Source organism: Salvelinus namaycush, chromosome 2 (assembly GCF_016432855.1).
Source record: "Salvelinus namaycush isolate Seneca chromosome 2, SaNama_1.0, whole genome shotgun sequence".
NCBI lineage: Eukaryota > Metazoa > Chordata > Actinopteri > Salmoniformes > Salmonidae > Salvelinus > Salvelinus namaycush.
The window spans coordinates 45,216,166-45,235,117 of NC_052308.1; the positions used below are offsets into that span (position 1 = coordinate 45,216,166).

Here is an 18,952-nt window from a genome sequence, read left to right on the forward strand (position 1 = left end):
CCAGGTCATAGCACTATCTCTGCTGCATCCCTAGTTATAAATTATGTGGTTAACTGTATGGATAAAAGGCAACATTGTGCTGCCCTCTTCATTGACCTGTCAAAGGCTTTCAATACTGTTGATCACGCACTGATGATTCAGAGGATGGTTTAAAAATTACTTGACATATGGAACTCAATGTATATCTACTGATGGTGTTAAATCAGGTTTCCTGGATATTACAAAATGTGTTCCACAGAAGTCAATTCTGGGTCCTGTACTTTTTACTGTTTACATGAAAAATATCGACTAATCTGTAAAAAATTGTAACCTGCACTTGTATGGCGATGATACTGTTGTGTATGCTATTGCCCCCACGGTTGACCAGGCTCTAACTGAACTAGAGTCTGCATTCATTATATTACAGAAAAACTTTATTGACCTGAAATTAGTACTGAATACAGGTAAAACTAAATACAGTATATGCTGTTCTCTAGAGCGCATAAAAATAAGTCTGATGATTTAAGCATACAGTTGAAGTCGGACGTTTACATACACTTAGGTTGGAGTCATTAAAACTTTTTGAACCACTCCACAAATTTCGAGTTAACAAACTATAGTTTTGGCAAGTCGGTTAGGACATCTACTTTGTGCATGACACAAAGTTGTTTACAGACAGATTATTTCACTTAAAATTCACTGTATCACAATTCCAGTGGGTCAGAGGTTTACATACACTAAGTTGATTGTGCCTTTAAACAGCGTGGAAAATTCCAAAAAATTATGTCATGGCTTTAGAAGCTTCTGATAAGCTAATTGACATCATTTGAGTCAATTGGAGGTGTACCTGTGGAAGTATTTCAAGGCCTACCTTCAAACTCATTGCCTCATTACTTGACATCATGGGAAAATCTAAAGAAATCTGCTAAGAAAAAATTGCTACAAAAAAATTGTAGACCTCCACAAGTCTGGTTCATCCTTGGGAGCAATTTAACAAACACCTGAAGGTACTACGTTCATCTGTAGAAACAATAGTACGCAAGTATAAACACCATGGGACCACGCAACCGTCATACCACTCAGAAAGGAGACGCGTTCTGTCTCTTGGAGATGAACGTACTTTGGTGCGAAAAGTGCAAATCAATCCCAGAACAACAGCAAAAGACCTTGTGAAGATGCTGGAGGAAACAGATACAAAAGTATCTATATCCACAGTAAAATGAGTCCTATACCGACATAACCTGAAAGGCCGCTCGGCAAGGAGGAAGCCACTGCTCCAAAACCGTCAGACTACAGTTTGCAACTGCACATGGGAACAAAGATTGTACTTTTTGGAGAAATGTCCTCTGGTCTAATGAAACAAAAATAGAACTGTTTGGCCCTAATGACCATCGTTATGTTTGGCGGAAAAAGGGGGATGCTTGCAAGCCGAAGAACACCATCCCAACCGTGAAGCACGGGGGTGGAAGCATCATGTTGTGGGGGTGCTTTGCTGCAGGAGGGATTGGTGCACTTCACAAAATAGATGGCATTATGAGGAAGGAACATTATGTGGATATATTGAAGCAACATCTCAAGACATCAGTCAGAAAGTTAAAGCTTGGTCGCAAATGGGTCTTCCAAATGGACATTGATCCCAAGCATACTTCCAAAGTTGTGGCAAAATGGCTTTAAGGACAACAAAGTCAAGGTATTGGAGTGGCCATCCCAAAGCCCTGACCTGAATCCTATAGAAAATTTGTGGGCAGAACTGAAAGTGTGTGCGAGCAAGGAGGCCAACAAAACCTGACTCAGTTACACCAGCTCTGTCAGGAGGAATGGGCAAAAATTCACCCAACTTATTGTGGGAAGCTTGTGGAAGGCTACCCGAAACGTTTGACCCAAGTTAAACAATTTAAAGACAATGCTACCAAATACTAATTGAGTGTATGTAAACTTCTGACCCACTGGGAATGTGATGAAATAAATAAAAGCTGAAATAAATCCCTCTACTATTATTCTGACATTTCACATTCTTAAAATAAGGTGGTGATCCTAACTGACCTAAGACATGGAATTTTTACTAGGATTAAATGTCAGGAATTGTGAAAAACTGAGTTTAACTGTATTTGAATAAGGTGTATGTAAACTTCAGACTTCAACTGTATAAAAGCAATAGATACCATTAATAAGAAGGGCTAGAAGCATCTTATTTGGTGAGCTACCGAGTCGCTAGGACATGCAAGCCCCATACTATTGTGGAGGACTTCATTCTTCCTGCTCCCGCGGATATGGCTTGGACAACACTGGGTGAAAAGTCCCCCAAAAACTATACAATGTCTTCATCAAACAACACTGTTTCCCGACACATCAGTGACATGGCAGGAGATGTTTTGAAACAATTACTGCTTCGCATACAAGCCAGTGAATTATATGCGTTACAGCTGGATGAGTCAACAGACGTGGCGGGCCTGGCACAGCTCCTGGTATATGTCCGTTACGTTTATGGGGGGTCAATTAAGGTAGACATCCTCTTCTGCAAACCACTGGAAATCAGGACAAATGAGAGGATGTTTTTAAAGTACTGGACAGCTTTGTGACATCAAATGGACTTGGCTGGTCAAGATGTGTTGGTATCTGTACTGATGGCGCAAAAGCCATGACAGGGAGACATAGTGGAGTGGTAACGGGCATGCAAGCAGTTGCTCCCAACACCACGTGGGTACACTGCAGCATCCACCAAGAGGCTCTTGCTGCCAAGGGAATGCCTGACAGCTTGAAAGACATTTTGGATACTAAAGCAAGGCCCCTGAACTCTCGGGTATTTTCTGCATTATGCAATGATATGGGCAGCGACCATGTAATGCTTTTACAAGTGCTCTGGTTATCAAGGGACAAAGTATTAACTTTTTTTATTTTTATTGAGAGACGGGCGTAAAGTTTTCTTTACTGACCATAATTTTCACTTGTCTGACTGCTTGCATGATGACGAGTTTCTCACACGACTGACCTATATGGGTGATGTTTTTTCTCACCTGAATGATCTGAATCTAGGATTACAGGGACTCTCCACAACTATATTCAATGTGCGGGACAAAATTGAGGCTATGATTAAGAAGTTGGAGCTCTTTCCTGTCTGTATTAACAAGGACAACACACAGGTTTTTCCATCATTGTATGATTTTTTGTATGCAAATGAACTCAAGCTTAAAGACAATGTCAAATGTGATATAGCAAAGTACCCGAGTGAGCTGGGTGTGCAATTACGCAGCTACTTTCCCGAAACGGACGACACAAACTATATTCGTTATCCCTTTCATGCCCTGCCTCCAGTCCACTTAAGATATCTGAACAAGAGAGCCTCATCGAAATTGCAACAAGCGGTTCTGTGAAAATTGAATTTAAATCAGAAGCCACTGCCAGATTTCTGGATAGGGATGCGCTCAGAGTTTCTTGCCTTGGCAAAACGCGCTGTTAAGACACCGATGCCGTTGGCAACCACGTACCTATGTGAGAGTGGATTCTCGGCCCTCACTAGCATGAAAACTAAATACAGGCACAGACTATGTGGAAAATGATTTAAGAATTAGACTCCCTCCAATACAACCCAAAATTGCAGAGTTATGTGCATCCTTTCAAGCACACCCTTCTCATTAACCTGTGGTGAGTTATTCACAATTTTTGATGAACAAATAAGGTTTTGCATGTAAGATGGCTAAATAAAGAGAAAAATTATTTATTATATTATTATTTGTGCCCTTGTCCTATAAGAGCTCTTTGACAAAAACTCACACTCTTTATGTTTAATAAATGTATCGTATAGTGTGTGTGTGGCAGGCTTACAATGATGGCAAAACACAACATTTGAGAGTGCGCTGACCCTGGTGCTACGCAGCTGGAGGCTAAATGTTTGAAGGGGTACGGGACTATAAAAAGTTTGGGAACCACTGCAAGTCTGGGGCAATTCACAAAGCTGATTTGAGGACCTTTACTGATTGTTTTTTTTTTTATGACAGAGTTTTTCTTTCTGCTTGCATCTTGTATTTAACCTGTGTACTTTCTATAATTTAGGGCTCATCTATAAATAAGACCATGGTCTCAGTATGACTCCCTGATAAAATAAATGTTAAATAATTTTTTTTGTTCAGTGTACCTCAATTACTTCGCACACCTGCACATCACCTCGGTACTGGTACCCCGTGTATATAGCCAAGTTATTGTTACTCATGCATTTATTCCTTGTGTTATTATTTCTCTCTTCATTGTTGGAAAGGGCCTGTAATTGAACATTTCACTGTTAGTCTACACCTATTGTTTATGAAGCAATGACAAATGCATTTATATTTGCTCTTCTGGCAACTGTAGGCCTACTGCATGCATCGCTCAATGACCAGCAATTTGAGTGATGAAAGAAATGCAGTGCTGCACACATCATGGCACAAATACAATTAAATAAACCACACAAACAACATTATGAAATAAGATAAATATTACATCAATATACTTTTTTATTTGTATCATTATTTTCTTTAAAGATTTAATAGGGTGTTTTGGCTGTTGTTGATATCATACAATATCCTCAGGTTTAGTTATTTGTAAAAAAACAAAAAAACATTCATGAGGTGTGTATAAAATAGGTCACCACCAAAGTAAAGGCAAAGGTCAGTCCACACGCCTCAAACATATACATAAAAATGTATGCATTTTACCCTATGCATTTCACACACACATTTATATATCAAACACTCTTTAAAAGTGATGGTTATTTATTTGTTCAAATTATAGTTGTAATTGGGGTCTCGTTTTTGTTCTCGCATGATCATGAACACTTAACAAAAGTTCCATGTAAAAAAGCTAAATAAAATGTCAGCATGCAACAGTCTTTCACAGAAAGACTAGAGAAAGGCAACAAATCAACTCAAATCTACCCTGCCCTTCACACATAAGGAAAAGAGCAGCTACACTCATCCCTTGATACATACAAAAAAATAGTATAGAAACAACTGACAAAAACGATGGTGCCTCCAGAGGTAATCAACTCCAACCCCTAATCCCTATGCACTTGTCCAGGGCCAGGTTTCCCGATAGCAATGGAACTTAGTATTTTATTAACGATGCAGCTTTCCTACAAAAACAGCCAAAGATGTAACATGAGTTTCCCAAAACACAAAGCAGAGAGAACGTTCGCTAAGTGCGTCGTTGTGGCTTGTGTTGATACGGATAGGATCTAAATAAAGACGGCGTTGTTCTCGGATCAGCGTTCTCCCTTTCAAATCATACCATTCAAATTATTCCACAATACTGACAATGGATGAGCTCCTATTAGAGATCACCTATGGCTACAAACATTGAGGTGGCTTATTCTAATGCTTACCCTAGAATGCACTAAATCAAGATTTGAAATCATGGGCCTCCCAAGTGGTGCAGTGATCTAAGGCACTGCATCGCAGTGCTTGAGGCAACACTACAGACCCGGGTTCGATCCCAGGCTGTGTCACAGCCGGCCGTGACCGGGAGACCCATGAGGTGGTGCACAATTGGCCCAGCGTCGTCCGTGTTAGGGTAGGGTTTGGCCGGACGGGATTTCCTTGTCCCATCGCGCTCTATCGACTCTTTGTGGTGGGCTGGGCGCCTGCAAGCTGACTTCGGTCGTCAGCTGGACGGTGTTTCCTCTGACATATTGGTGCGGTTGGCTTCCGGGTTAAACGAGCAGTGTGTCAAGAAGCAGTGCGGCTTGGCAGGGTCGTGTTTCGGAGGACGCACGGCTCTCGACCTTCGTCTCTCACGAGTCCGTAATGGAGTTGCAGCGATGGGACAAGACCAATTGGATATCATGAAATTGGGGGAGAAAAAGGGGTAAAGGTACCAAAAATAATATACGTATTTAAATCATTGAGCTAATGTAGACACACATTAAATCTATTGAGGCAAAAAATGTAAAGTCGCGTATAAATAGCTAAACTCAATTGATAAATGTATTTCAATATATAGGTCTATATGTAGCCTAGTGTATTTATCATTTAATTCAGACATCTCGGTTTTCGTTTGAAGAATCTTATATCCTTCGCTTGTTGATAACAATTGCAAAGACATTGGCAACTTTGTATTTGTAGTCACATTCGTTCTGAAGTTATCAGTGGTAACAGAAAGACAGATAAACATCTTGATTTTGTGTTGAGCGGAGATCTGTGTAAAAAAAAGTGACGCGGAAGGGCAAAAAAAACATTTAAAAAGACGCACTTTGCTGTTCTACGAGTGGTCTGAGGCAGTCGTTAAATAACTATCCTTTTCTTGTGCAACTTTAGTGACGATGGTTTTGGGAAACAGGTCGGACATTTAACGATGCTCCTACGTAGGTTCTAACAACGAACCAAGCCTTAAGATGCATTGGGGAAACCGGGCCCAGACCCGTTACTATTGGGAATGTCTCAGCAAAAGGCCAACAACTCCACGTGGCCTAACAAGGGAATCCCTGGACAACCACTGCCATGACCAGACCACTAACTGGGGGAAGAACCAGAAGACACTGCGTTCCGCACGGGACTGGTGTTGAATACCCCTGCCTAAGACCATAGCTAAGGGTGATAGTGAGAGGGGGGAAAATAAATAATAACGCTAATAGCGATAACAAGTGTACGTTTTTCAAATCAGTCAGAATCTAAATAAAATAAGCAGTGTCCATGATTATTCAGAGCAGAACACCTATGTGGCATTTAGTATCTACAGTCATCCCTCCTTCACATCAGTCAAAAAAAGAAGTGGCCGGCGCTATCTGATTGGTTGTACTCATCCACTGCTTCTTCTCACCTCAGGTCTGATTGGATCGTTTTTCCATCGCTACGGCTCTTTAGTTGCCATGGCACAGGGTGGTCCCATACCAGCCAATGAGCATGTCCTCTCTACATTTCTTAGAAAAGTGTAAGTACTCTCCTGTTTGTTCCAGCCTTAAGAACTTATTGTCCTCTTTTATATCACACCCCTTTTTTTTCAGAGAGAGAAGGGAAGGGGAAAAAGTCTCCCGAATGTCCACGCAAGGAAACTGTCGATGCCAGTAGGGCATCTGAAAGCAAAATAAACAACTTTCCTTAGGGGGAAAAAAACAAACAAAAAAACTGTCCAATCCAGGGAGTGTATGTAACTGTTGAAAATTGTAATAAAACGTTACACTTTCATTTGAGTTTCTTAGAGGCAGACCTCCCAGCTCGCTACAACATCACTGGTTAATCATCAATATATATTGATGGGGAACTGAAAGGGGGAGCAGAGACTAGGGAACTGAAAGAAGACAGGACAAAGTACAAGGGAGGATGGAGGGATGCAACAAAGAGATGGTGACGAGATACATGTTGGTGAGGGAGGGAGGGACAACACTGAAGGGATGACTGAGTGAGTGTAACACCAAAAGGAGGAGCAGCTGGGGTTGGGTAAGGAGAGATGGCGAGACACGAGAGAAGGCTAGCTCCAGAGTCCTACGTAGTTGCCATGAAGGCCCGAGCACAGCGGTCCGCCGGCCACAAACAGCTTGGTGCCAGAGTCGTCGTAGCAGTGTGTGTACACAGCGTTGGGGAACGAGTTAATGTCCGAGAAGTAGCTCCTCCACGTCTCGTCGTGATTCTGGGGGATGAGAGAAAGAAACGGGTGTGAGAGAGGGAGGGTGTGGATGGCAGAAAAACAGAGGAAGAGAACACTGAGGGAGAAATTATTCTTATCGTTTTGTGCCAGGATCTTGTCAAGGCAGGTCCAAGACAGACTAATCACTGAGGAGAGGTGTCACTTAACAGTTTACTTCCAGAATGTTTAAATATATCCTGTATAAGTTTATTGCAACGTTTGACCAGAAGATCTTAGTTTCGACCCAACTTTCCACCAAAACCACATCTTCTTTTTGTGTAAATCTTAAATAAGCTGTTCATAAATATGTTCTGTTTCATGACAGTACTGTTTCAATCTAGAAATGCTATACCATGTCATTATGGAGACACACGAGCCACAGCCAATATAAAGAAATCAGTCAATTCAAATAAATTCATTAGGCCGTAATCACATGACTGGGAATACAGATACGCATCTGTTGGTCACAGATAACTTAAAAAAAGGTAGGGGCATGGATCAGAAAACTAGTCAGTATATGGTGTGACCACCATTTGCCTTGTCCAGCGCGACATCTCCTTTGCATGGAGTTGATCAGGCTGTTGACTGTGGCCTGTGGAATGTCATCCCACTCCTCTTCAATGGCTGTGCGAAGTTGCTGGATATTGGCGGGAACTGGAACACGCTGTCGTACACGTCAATCCAGAGCATCCCAAACCTGCTCAATGGGTGACATGTCAGGTGAGTATGCAGGCCATGGAAGAACTGGGACATTTTCAGCTTCCCGGAATTGTGTACAGATCTTTGCGACATGGGGCCGTACATTATCATGCTGAAACATCAGGTGATGGCGGTGGATGAATGGCACGACAATAGGCCTCGGGATCTCGTCAGGGTATCTCTGTGCATTAAAATTTCCAGCGATAAAATGCAGTTGTGTTCATTGTCCATAGCTTATGCTTGCCCACACCATAGCCCCATCACCACCATGGGGAACTCTGTTCACAATGTTTTCATCAGCAAACTGCTCACCCACACGATACCATACACGCTGTCTGCCATTTGCCCGGTACAGTTGAAACCGGGATTCAACTATGAAGAGCACACTTCTCCAACGTGCCAGTGGCCATCAAAGGTGAGGATTTGCCCACAAGTCTGTTACAACGCCGGGACTGCAGTCAGGTCAAGACCGTGTTGAGAACGACGAGCACACAGATGAGCTTCCCTGAGACAGTTTCTGCAAAATTCTTGGGTGGTGCAAACCCACAGTTTCCTTAACTGTTCATGTGGCTGGCCTCGAAGGTCCCACAGGTGAAGAAGCCCGATGTGGAGGTTACATGGCCTGCGATTGTCTGTACTGTCAAATTCTCTAAACCGATGTTGGAGGCGGCTTATGGTAGAGAAATTAACATTAAATTATCTGGCAACAGCTCTGGAGGACATTCCTGCAGTCAGCATGCCAATTTCATGGTACCTCAAAACTTGAGACATCTGTGGCTAGTTGTGTGACAAAACGGCACATTTTAGAGCGGCCTTTTATTGTCCCCAGCACAAGGTGCACCTGTGTAATTCTCATACTGTTTAATTAGCTTCTTCATATGCCACACCTGTCAGGTGGATGGATTATTTTGGCAAAGGAGAAATGCTCACAAACAGGGATGTAAACAAATTTGTGCACAAAATTTGAAAGAAATAAGCTTTTTGTGCGTTTGGAAGATTTCTGGGATCTTTTATTTCAGCTCATGAAACATGGGGACAAACACTTTATATTTTGTGTTTATATTTTTGTTCAGTATAGTAATAGGAACTTAACTTGAAGTGTTCTGCTAAGAGGGGTATACTTTACAAAGTGGAATAAGAAATAAAGCGTACCAGCCAGCCCTTCCCTGTGGTGAGTTTAAGAATGCCCTCTCCTGGGCGCTGCCGGAACCCGCCGGCCGGGCTGGAAGGGTCCTCCAAGAACCTCTGGGCTCTGATATCATAGAACAGCAGGGAGCCTTGTCCCGTGCCCACTGTCACTATGTGCTCATAGAAACTCACAGAGCGGATACCTGGGAAGGAGAGCAAACACACAGACAAGTTAAACCTCACTTTTAATAGCTTCATAAATGTAAAAAAATAATCTATCACTAACTTTCCGTTCAAAAGTACTGCCTCTGCACTTGTTTGTAATGCCGCATTCAAATGCTCCCCGGAATCTCGTATTTCCCGACATGAGTGCTTTCAAGTGCGTTTGAAGTCAAAAGAACCCTTCAACCAATGAGATTTTAGCTAGCTGGCTAACGTGGCTAATAATAATTTAGCTAGCTTTTCTTACGTTTACAATACAACCAGACTATCTCCATTATTTACATTAAAATAATGCACCAATAATGTAAATTGCTTAGTTTTATCTTTGGTTGAAAAGGTGAAAGGTCAGTGATGAAATGCCACAAGTCGTTAACTCCGGTATCATAATTTTCTCCCGACTTTCCCACTCGTAATCCCGACTTGGAATGCCATTCAAGTGACATTTCTGAGTTGGAAACTCATATTTCCCGATAATTCCGACACCACTTGAAGGCAGCATAAGTGCAGGGCGGGTCTTGGAGAATGTTTGGGTTTTGTTTTGCTTCTTGGTGGAATGTGTTTGTAGTACCTCGTGTTGCCTCTGGAGAAATGAAATGAAATGAAAATTAAAAAGAGTTGACAGAACATTTGTATGCTATTATGTTGTTTACATACAGCGCATTCGGGAAAGTAGTCAGACTCCTTCCCTTTTTCCACATTTTGTTACGTTACAGCCTTATTCTAAAATTGATTAAATTGCCCCCCCCCCTCATCAATCTACACACAATAACCCATAATGACTAAGCGAAAATATATTCAGACCCTTTGCTATGAGAATCAAAATTGAGCTCAGGTGCATCCTGTTTCCATTGATCATCCTTGAGATGTTTCTACAACTTGATTGGAGTCCACCTGTGGTAAATTCAATTGATTGGACATAATTTGGAAAGGCACAGACCCACAGTTGACAGTGCATGTCGGTGCAAAAACCAAGCCACGAGGTTGAATACATTTTCCGTAGAGCTCCGAGACAGGATTGTGTCGAATAACAGATCTGGGGACGGGTACCAAAACATTTATGCAGCATTGAAGGTCCCCAAGAACACAGTGGCCTCCATTATTCTTAAATGGAAGAAGTTTGGAACCACCAAGACTCTTCCTAGAACTGGCCGCCTGGCCAAACTGAACAATCGGTGGAGAAGGGCCTTGATCAGGGAGGTGACCAAGAACCCAATGGTCACTGACAGAGCTCCAGAGTTTCTCTGTGGAGATGGGAGAACCTTCCAGAAGGACAACCATCTATGCAGCACTCCATCAATCAGGGCTTTATGGTAGAGTGGCCAGACGGAAGCCACTCCTCAGTAAAAGGCACATGACAGCCCACTGGGTTTGCCAAAAGGCACCTAAAGGACTCTCTGATTCTCTGGTCTGACAAAATCAAGATTGAACTCTTTGGCCTGAATGCCAAGCATCACATCTGGAGGTAACCAGGCAACCCTCCCTACGGTGAAGCATGGTGGCAGCTAGGGTTGCACAGTTTGGGGAATATTCAGAGGTGGAAACCTTCCGTGGGAATTAACAGGAATATGGGAATTAATGGAAAAATATGCAAATTAATACTATTTAAATATAAATGTTTTTTGCATTGGATATATTTACAATATCATATGGAGAGAGAAACATAAACCTTTTACCTTATCATAAGTAGACATAATCGCAAATGATTAAATCCTTCCAATAGAAACAAAAAAACGAATTGAACCTTAATTAAATGAGTTGACTCGTCACATGGGATGATTTCACTGAACAACAAAAGGGAATATTGAATGATCCCCAACGATCCATCGCATCTCCCAAAAACATTTTTCAACATACATCTGTAAAATGATAGTCTAGAAACTAAAGTTTTGATTGTCTTCCTCTCAGGCTTCCAGGTGGCTGATGAGATATGTTGGCACGACTGCCATATTGCATCTCCATCCCAAAGCCCTTGCTTGGCAGTGTACTTCGCCAGACTGCCAAGAACCTTGCCCTCATCCAGGCCAAGGTGGCGAGACAAGGTAGCGATGACACCATAGGCCTTGTTGATCTCCACACCAGACAGGATGCTCTTGCTAGCATACTTGGGGTCCAACATGTACGCTGCGGCATGTATGGGCTTCAGGCAGAAGTCTTCACACTTTTTGATTTCTTCTCTCACATCTGCAAGCATAGTCTGAACATCAGACAGGATGGCATTGTCTCCCTCAATCCGTGCAATGGCTACTGCTATGAGTTTCAGGCTGCTTACCACTCTCTCCCAAAATACATCATCCAGGAGGATCCTCTTGATGGGGCTGTCCATATGGCAGACTGTGCTATGGCCATTTCTTGGAGCGACTCCTTCCCCTCTCGGAGACTGTCAAACATGATGACAACACCACCCCAAAGGGTGTTGCTGGGCAGCTTCAATGTGATGCTCTTATTCTTCTCACTTTGCTTGGTGAGGTAGAGTGCTGCTATAACTTGATAACCCTTCACATACCTAACCATTTCCTTGGCTCTCTTGTAGAGTGTATCAATTGTTTTCAGTGCCATGATGGCCTTGAGGAGCAGATTCAATGCATGAGCAGCACAGCCAATGGGTGTGATGTGAGGGCAGAACTCCTCCACTTTAGACCAAGCTGACCTTCATGTTCACAGCATTGTCTGGTCACCAGTGCAAATACCTTCTGTGGTCCAAGGTTATTGATGACCGCCTTCAGCTCATCTGCAATGTAGAGACCGGTGTGTCTGTTGTCCCTTGTGTCTGTGCTCTTGTAGAATGCTGGTTGAGGGGTGGAGATGATGTAGTTAATTATTCCTTGCCCACGAACATTCGACCACCAATCAGAGATGATTGCAATACAGTTAGCTTTGTCTATGATTTGATTGACCTTCACTTGAACTCCGCATACAGCAAATGAGTAGATAAAGCATGTCTGGTTGGAGGGGTATATGCTGGTGAAGAACATTCAGAAATCTCTTCCAATACACATTGCCTGTGTGCATCAGAGGTGAAGCTGTTGCATACACAGCTCGAGCAAGACATTCATCAGCATCTCTCGGACTATGTTCCTCCATTGAGTCGAAAACAAATCTTATTCGAGGAGGACCCTGAGCTGTTGCTATCGATAAGGTGTCTGCTTCATCATTATCACCTCGAATAGAAGTAGAGGGACTTCTGTCAGAGGTTGCTTGTTGTGAGCGCTGAGGGAATTTTATGCACTTGGCCAGATGATTTTGCATCTTTGTTGCATTCTTCACATATGATTTGGCACAGTATTTGCAAATGTACACAGCTTTTCCTTATACATTAGCTGCAGTGAAATGTCTCCACACATCAGATAGTGCCTGTGGCATTTTCCTGTAAAGATAAATAAAAAAAAGTTTAAAAAATAATACAATTCCATGTACAGATAAATAGTTAAGCAGTTCTATTAAACAACTAATTTGTAAGATAAATGTTTTAAAATGAAACGTGTATGGAAACAGGTCAATTAATACTCCTCAGTTAAAAGCCTCAAGCAAGATAAAACCCACATGGTAGCAAAAACTAACTGGCAGAAATTGTTAACAAGTTAAAAATGATTTAAACACACTTTGCCGTAGGCTGCTATTTACTAGTTAACAAAAATGTATATCTTATAAAATATATTCAACTCAACCAGTATTGTAATCAAAACTTACCAGAAAGCATGTAGTCCTTGGCTCAGACAGTGCAGTAGTGTGGGCTCAATAGCATCTCATTAGTGTGCAAGATATTGAGAATCAGCTGTACATGTGATGGAAGAATGCACTGTGCATGCAGAGGGTTGCAATTCCATTGAATTGGGGATAGTTTAACCAAAATATGCCAAAAGACCTAGAATTGCCTTATGAGTATCCCACAAAAAAGGTTCACTGTTCTAAGCTAACTTTTTTGACGAATTTAAGCAAACTTCACTAAATTCCAGGGCTTAAATTTACCGGAAAGTTTCCGACTCTTTGCAACCCTAGTGGCAGCATCATGCTGTGGGGATGTTTGTCAGCGGCAGGGACTGGGAGACTAGTCAGGATCGAGGGAAAGATGAACAGAGCAAAGCCTAGAGAGATCCTTGATGAAAACCTGCTCCAGAGCGCTCAGGACCTCAGACTGGGGCGAAGGTTCACCTTCCAACAGGGCAACAACCCTAAGCACACAGCCAAGACAACGCAGGAGTGGCTTCAGGACAAGTCTCTGAATGTCCTTGAGTGGCCCAGCCAGAGTCCGGACTTGAACCCGATTGAACATCTCTGGAGAGTATCTACAGAGAAGAATGGGAGAAATTCCCCAACTACAGGTGTGCCAAGCTTATAGCGCCATACTCAAGAAGACTTGAGGCTGTAACTGCTGCCAAAGGTGCTTCAACAAAATACTGAGAAAAGGGTCTGAATACTTATGTAAATGTGATTTCATTTATATATATATATATATATATATATATACTAAAAACCTGTTTTTGCTTTGTCATTATGGGGTATTGCGTGTAGATTGATGAGGGAAAAAAACGATTTAATCCATTTTAGAATAAATCTTTAACTTAAAATGTGGAAAAAGTCATGTGGAAAAAGGGGTCTGAATACTTTCCAAATGCACTGTATTCATTAATGCACCCTTTATATGTGCATTTGCGTATGTGTGTATGTCGGTATAAAACAGTGTAGTGTGGTGTCAATTCCTCACCGCTTCCTCTCTCCCGGGAACTGACTGATTTGATGTTGTGAGTGGGCTGGCGGGGGTCCAGGAAGGACACATGGGCCTGAGAGCCCACTGCGTACACCGACCAGTCCTGACCATACGCCAGACACACATTCTCCTTGCAGTGAGGCAGCTTCGTTGACAGCAGCTATGGACAACAGATACATAGACTTGTTAGACAGGGCTGGTCATATAGCTCAACAAGGCTAAGGACAAACATGCATACAATCGTCTTGACCAGAAACGTTTGTTTTTTGTGGTATGTGAGGACATTCAACAAAATGCAGTAGGGTTCAACACTGACTTATGAGAACACCAAACAAGTCTTCATAATCTTCAATGTCTGCAAGCACCATCACAGAACCAAGCAAACATTGATAAATAAGCGGAGCGGACCCAGAGATACTCAAACCGACCTTGCTCAAGTTTTGCTCTGCCTTCCAAAGGTGAAAATAGCCATCCAGGGACACTGCACCAAGCTCCTGAGAGAAAAAGTGAGAAGAGATAGCATGTAGGTCCCAATTACAACACAGATTTGTACTGGGGAACACAGGCAATGGTTTGTCTCTGAGGGCTAGGAGGGTGGTGTGGCTGACCTTGTGGTTGTTGTTGAAGGCCAGGGCCCTCACTTTGCAGTTGTACGGGTTAGTGTATTCCTTGGGGATGTCCTCCAGGGCACGGTGTGAGATATGAGAGTAGCAGGGGACCCCCTCCTCATCCTGCTGTCTCATAGCCTGGCTCAGCACCTCTTCGGACACCTCCCACAGTCCCATGGAACCGTCCCGGGACCCTGGGGAGTAGCAGCATATTGATTGGTTGGTGGATTTCATATGGAGACATTATATACATGAAAAACTAATCGAGGATGAACAAAAGTTTGAAGTTCTCCCGATGGCAATTTGTCACTTCAAATCAAATTTTATTGGTCACATGTGCCGAATACAACAGGTGTAGACTTTACTGTGAAATGCTTGCTTACGAGCTCTTTCCAATGATGCAGAGTAAAAAATAAAAATAGTAACAAGGAATAAAATACAAAAGAATGAAGCAATAGACAGGGAGTACCAGATCAATGTGCAGGGGTACGAGGTATTTGAGGTAGATACAGTTGAAGTCGTAAGTTTAGATACACCTTAGCCAAATACATTTAAACTCAGTTTTCAGAATTCCTGACATTTAATCAGAGTAAAAATTCCCTGTCTTAGGTCAGTTAGGATCACCACTTTAGTTTATGAATGTGAAATGTCAGAATAATAGGAGAATGATTTAATTCAGATTTAATTTTTCATCACACAGAAGTTTACATACACTCCATTAGTATTTGGTAGCATTGCCTTTACATTTTTTAACATGGGTCAAACGTTTCGGGTAGCCTTCCACAAGCTTCTCACAATAAGTTGGGTGAATTTTGGCCCATTCCTCCTGACAGAGCTGGTGTAACTGAGTCAGGTTTGTAGGCCTCCTTGCTCGCACACGCTCTATCAGTTCTGCACACAAATGTTCTATAGGATTGGGGTCATGGCTTTGTGATGGCCACTCCAATACCTTGACTTTGTTGTCCGTAAGCCATTTTGCCACAACTTTGAAAGTATGCTTGGGGTCATTGCCCATTTGGAAGACCCATTTGCGACCAAACTTTAACTTTCTGACTGATGTCCTGAGATGTTGCTTCAATATATCCACATAATGTTCCTTCCTCATGATGCCATCTATTTTGTGAAGTGCAGCAGTCCCTCCTGCAGCAAAGCACCCCCACAACATGATGCTTCCACCCCCGTGCTTCACGGTTGGGATGGTGTTCTTCGGCTTGCAAGCATCCCCCTTTTCCTCCAAACATAACTATGGTCAATATGGCCAAACAGTTCTATTTTTGTTTCAACAAACCAGAGGACATTTCTCCAAAAAGTACGATCTTTGTCCCCATGTGCAGTTGCAAACCATAGTCTGGCTTTTTCTGACGGTTTTGGAGCAGTGGCTTCTTCCTTGCTGAGCGGCCTTTCAGGTTATGTCGATATAGGACTCATTTTACTGTGGATATAAATACTTTTGTACCTGTTTCCTCCAGCATCTTCACATGGTCTTTTGCTGTTGTTCTGGGATTGATTTGCACTTTTTGCACCATAGTACGTTCATCTCTAGCAGACAGAACACGTCTCCATCCTGAGCGGTATGATGGCTGCGTGGTCCCATGGTGTTAATACTTGTGTACTATTGTTTGTACAGATGAACGTGGTACCTTCAAGCGTTTGGAAATTGCTCCCAAGGATGAACCAGACAATTTTTGCTTCTGAGGTCTTGGCTGATTTCTTTAGATTTTCCTATGATGTCAAGCAAAGAGCCACTGAGTTTGAAGGTTGGCCTTGAAATACATCCACAGGTACACCTCCAATTGACTCAAATTATGTCAATTAGCCTATCAGAAGCGTCTAAAGCCATGATGATATTTTCTGGAATTTCCCAAGCTGTTTAAAGGCACAGTCAACTTAGTGTATGTAAACTTCTGACCCACTGGAATTGTGATATAGTGAATTATAAGTGAAATAATCTGTCTGTAAACAATTTTTGGAAAAATGACTTGTGTCATGCACGAAGTAGATGTCCTAACCAACTTGCCAAAACTATAGTTTGTTAACAAAAAATTTGTGGAGTGTTTGAAAAACTAGTTTTAATGACTCCAACCTAAGAGTACGTAAACTTCCGACTTCAACTGTATGTAAATAAAAAGGAGGGTTAAGTGACTAGGCACCAGAATAGATAAGCGTAAGAATAAAGAACATAGTAGCAGCAGCATATGATGTGTGTGTGTGTGTGTGTGTGTGTGTGTGTGTGTGTGTGTGTGTGTGTGTGTGTGTGTGTGTGTGTGTGTGTGTGTGTGTTTTCACATATGTAGTCTATGTGAATGTGTGTGGGTTTTGTGTGAGTGTCAGTGTAGTGTGTGAGTGAGTATACACTATATATACACAATAGTATGTGGACACCCCTTCAAATTAGTGCATTTGTCAGCCACACCCATCACTGACAGGTCTATAAAATGAAGCACAAAGCCATGCAATCTCCATGGACAAACATTGGCAGTAGAATGGCCTTACTGAATAGCTCGGAGACTTTCAACGTGGCACAGTCATAGAATGCCACCTCTCCAACAAGTCAGTTCGTCAAATTTCTACCCTGCTAGAACTGCCCCGGTCAACTGTATGTGCTGTTATTGTGAAGTGGAAACCTCTAGGAGAAACAACGGCTCAGCAGCGAATTGATAGGCCACACAAGCTCACAGGACGGGTCCGCCAAGTGCAACATTCACTACTAAGTTCCAAACTGCCTCTGGAAGCAACGTCAGCACAATAACTGTTAGTCGGGAGCTTCATGAAATGGGTTTCCATGGCTGCACACTTGCACACAAGCCTAAGATCACCATGTGCAATGCTAAGTGTTGGCCGAAGTTGTGCATCACGCTTCACCATCTGGCAGTCCGACAGACGAATCTGGGTTTAGCGGATGCCAAGAGAATGCTACCTGCCCGAGTGCATAGTGCCAACTGTAAAGTTTGGTGGAGGAGGCATTATGGTCTGGGGCTGCTTTTAATGGTTTGTGCTAGGCCCCTGAGTTCCAGTGAAGAGAAATCTTAACGCTACAGCATACAATGACATTAACGATGATTCTGTGCTTCCAACTTTGTGGCAACAGTTTGGAGAAGGCCCAAACTGGTCCATACAGAAATGGTTTGTCAAGATCGGTGTGGAAGAACTTGACTGGCCTGCACAGAGCCCTGACCTCAACCCCATCAAACACCTTTGGGATGAATTGGAACGCCGACTGGGAGCCAGGCCTAATCGATAACCTAACTAATGCTCTTGTAGCTGAATGGAAGCAAGTCCCCGCAGCAATGTTCCAACATCTAGTGGAAAACCTTCCCAGAGGAGTGGAGGCTGTTATAGCAGCAAAGGGGGGACCAACTCCATATTAATGCCCATTATTTTTGAATGAGATGTTTGACGATCAGGTGTCCACGTACTTTTGGTCATGTAGTGTATAGTGTTGTGAGTGTAGACTTACTGCAAGGTAGGGTCAATGCAAATAGTCCATTGAACTATTTAGCAGTCTTTTGGCTTTGGGGAGACAAGCTGTCTCCGAGCCTGTTGGCCCGAGAGCCGATGCTCCGGTAAGGTTTGCCAGACAGTAGCAGAGTGAACAGTCTGTCTTGGGTGGCTGAAGTTCTTGGCAATTTTCCGGGCCTTCCTCTTGACACCACCTAATATCGAAGTCCTGGATGGCAAGGAACTCGGCCCAGTGATTTGCTTTGAGGTCGAGGGCGGTGCATTTGCCATACCAAGCGGTGATGCAGCCAGTCAGATGCTCTTGATGGTGCAGCTGTAGAACTTTGAGAGTCCGAGGGCCCATGCCTAATTTTTTCAGCCTCCTCGGGGGGGGAAGAGGCATTGTCGTGCACGCTTCACAACCGTGCGGGTGTGTGTGGACCATGTTAAGTCCTTAGTGATGTGGACGCCAAAGAACATGAAGCTCTCGACCCGCTCCTCTACAGCCCTGAATTTCTCTTGTTGTCCCCAATCAGCTGCAGGGTCTTACTCATGTTGAGGAGAGGTTGTTGTCCTGGCACCA

At 42.9% G+C, this 18,952-nt stretch overlaps 1 protein-coding gene across 1 annotated transcript in view; it reads right to left on the reverse strand.

The window, feature by feature from the left end:
* Positions 1-5,724: 5,724 nt before the first annotated feature.
* The window catches only part of LOC120063872 (DDB1- and CUL4-associated factor 12-like), a 30,795-nt gene continuing 17,567 nt past the window's right edge, over positions 5,725-18,952 (reverse strand). Inside the window, exons 5-10 of the mRNA XM_039014192.1 lie at positions 14,932-15,125; positions 14,752-14,817; positions 14,321-14,483; positions 10,187-10,198; positions 9,421-9,599; positions 5,725-7,572 (exon numbers count right to left, since the gene is read on the reverse strand). Coding sequence (XP_038870120.1) covers positions 7,414-7,572; positions 9,421-9,599; positions 10,187-10,198; positions 14,321-14,483; positions 14,752-14,817; positions 14,932-15,125 — 773 coding nt within the window. The 3' untranslated portion in view covers positions 5,725-7,413. The remainder of the gene's footprint in view (positions 7,573-9,420; positions 9,600-10,186; positions 10,199-14,320; positions 14,484-14,751; positions 14,818-14,931; positions 15,126-18,952) is intronic.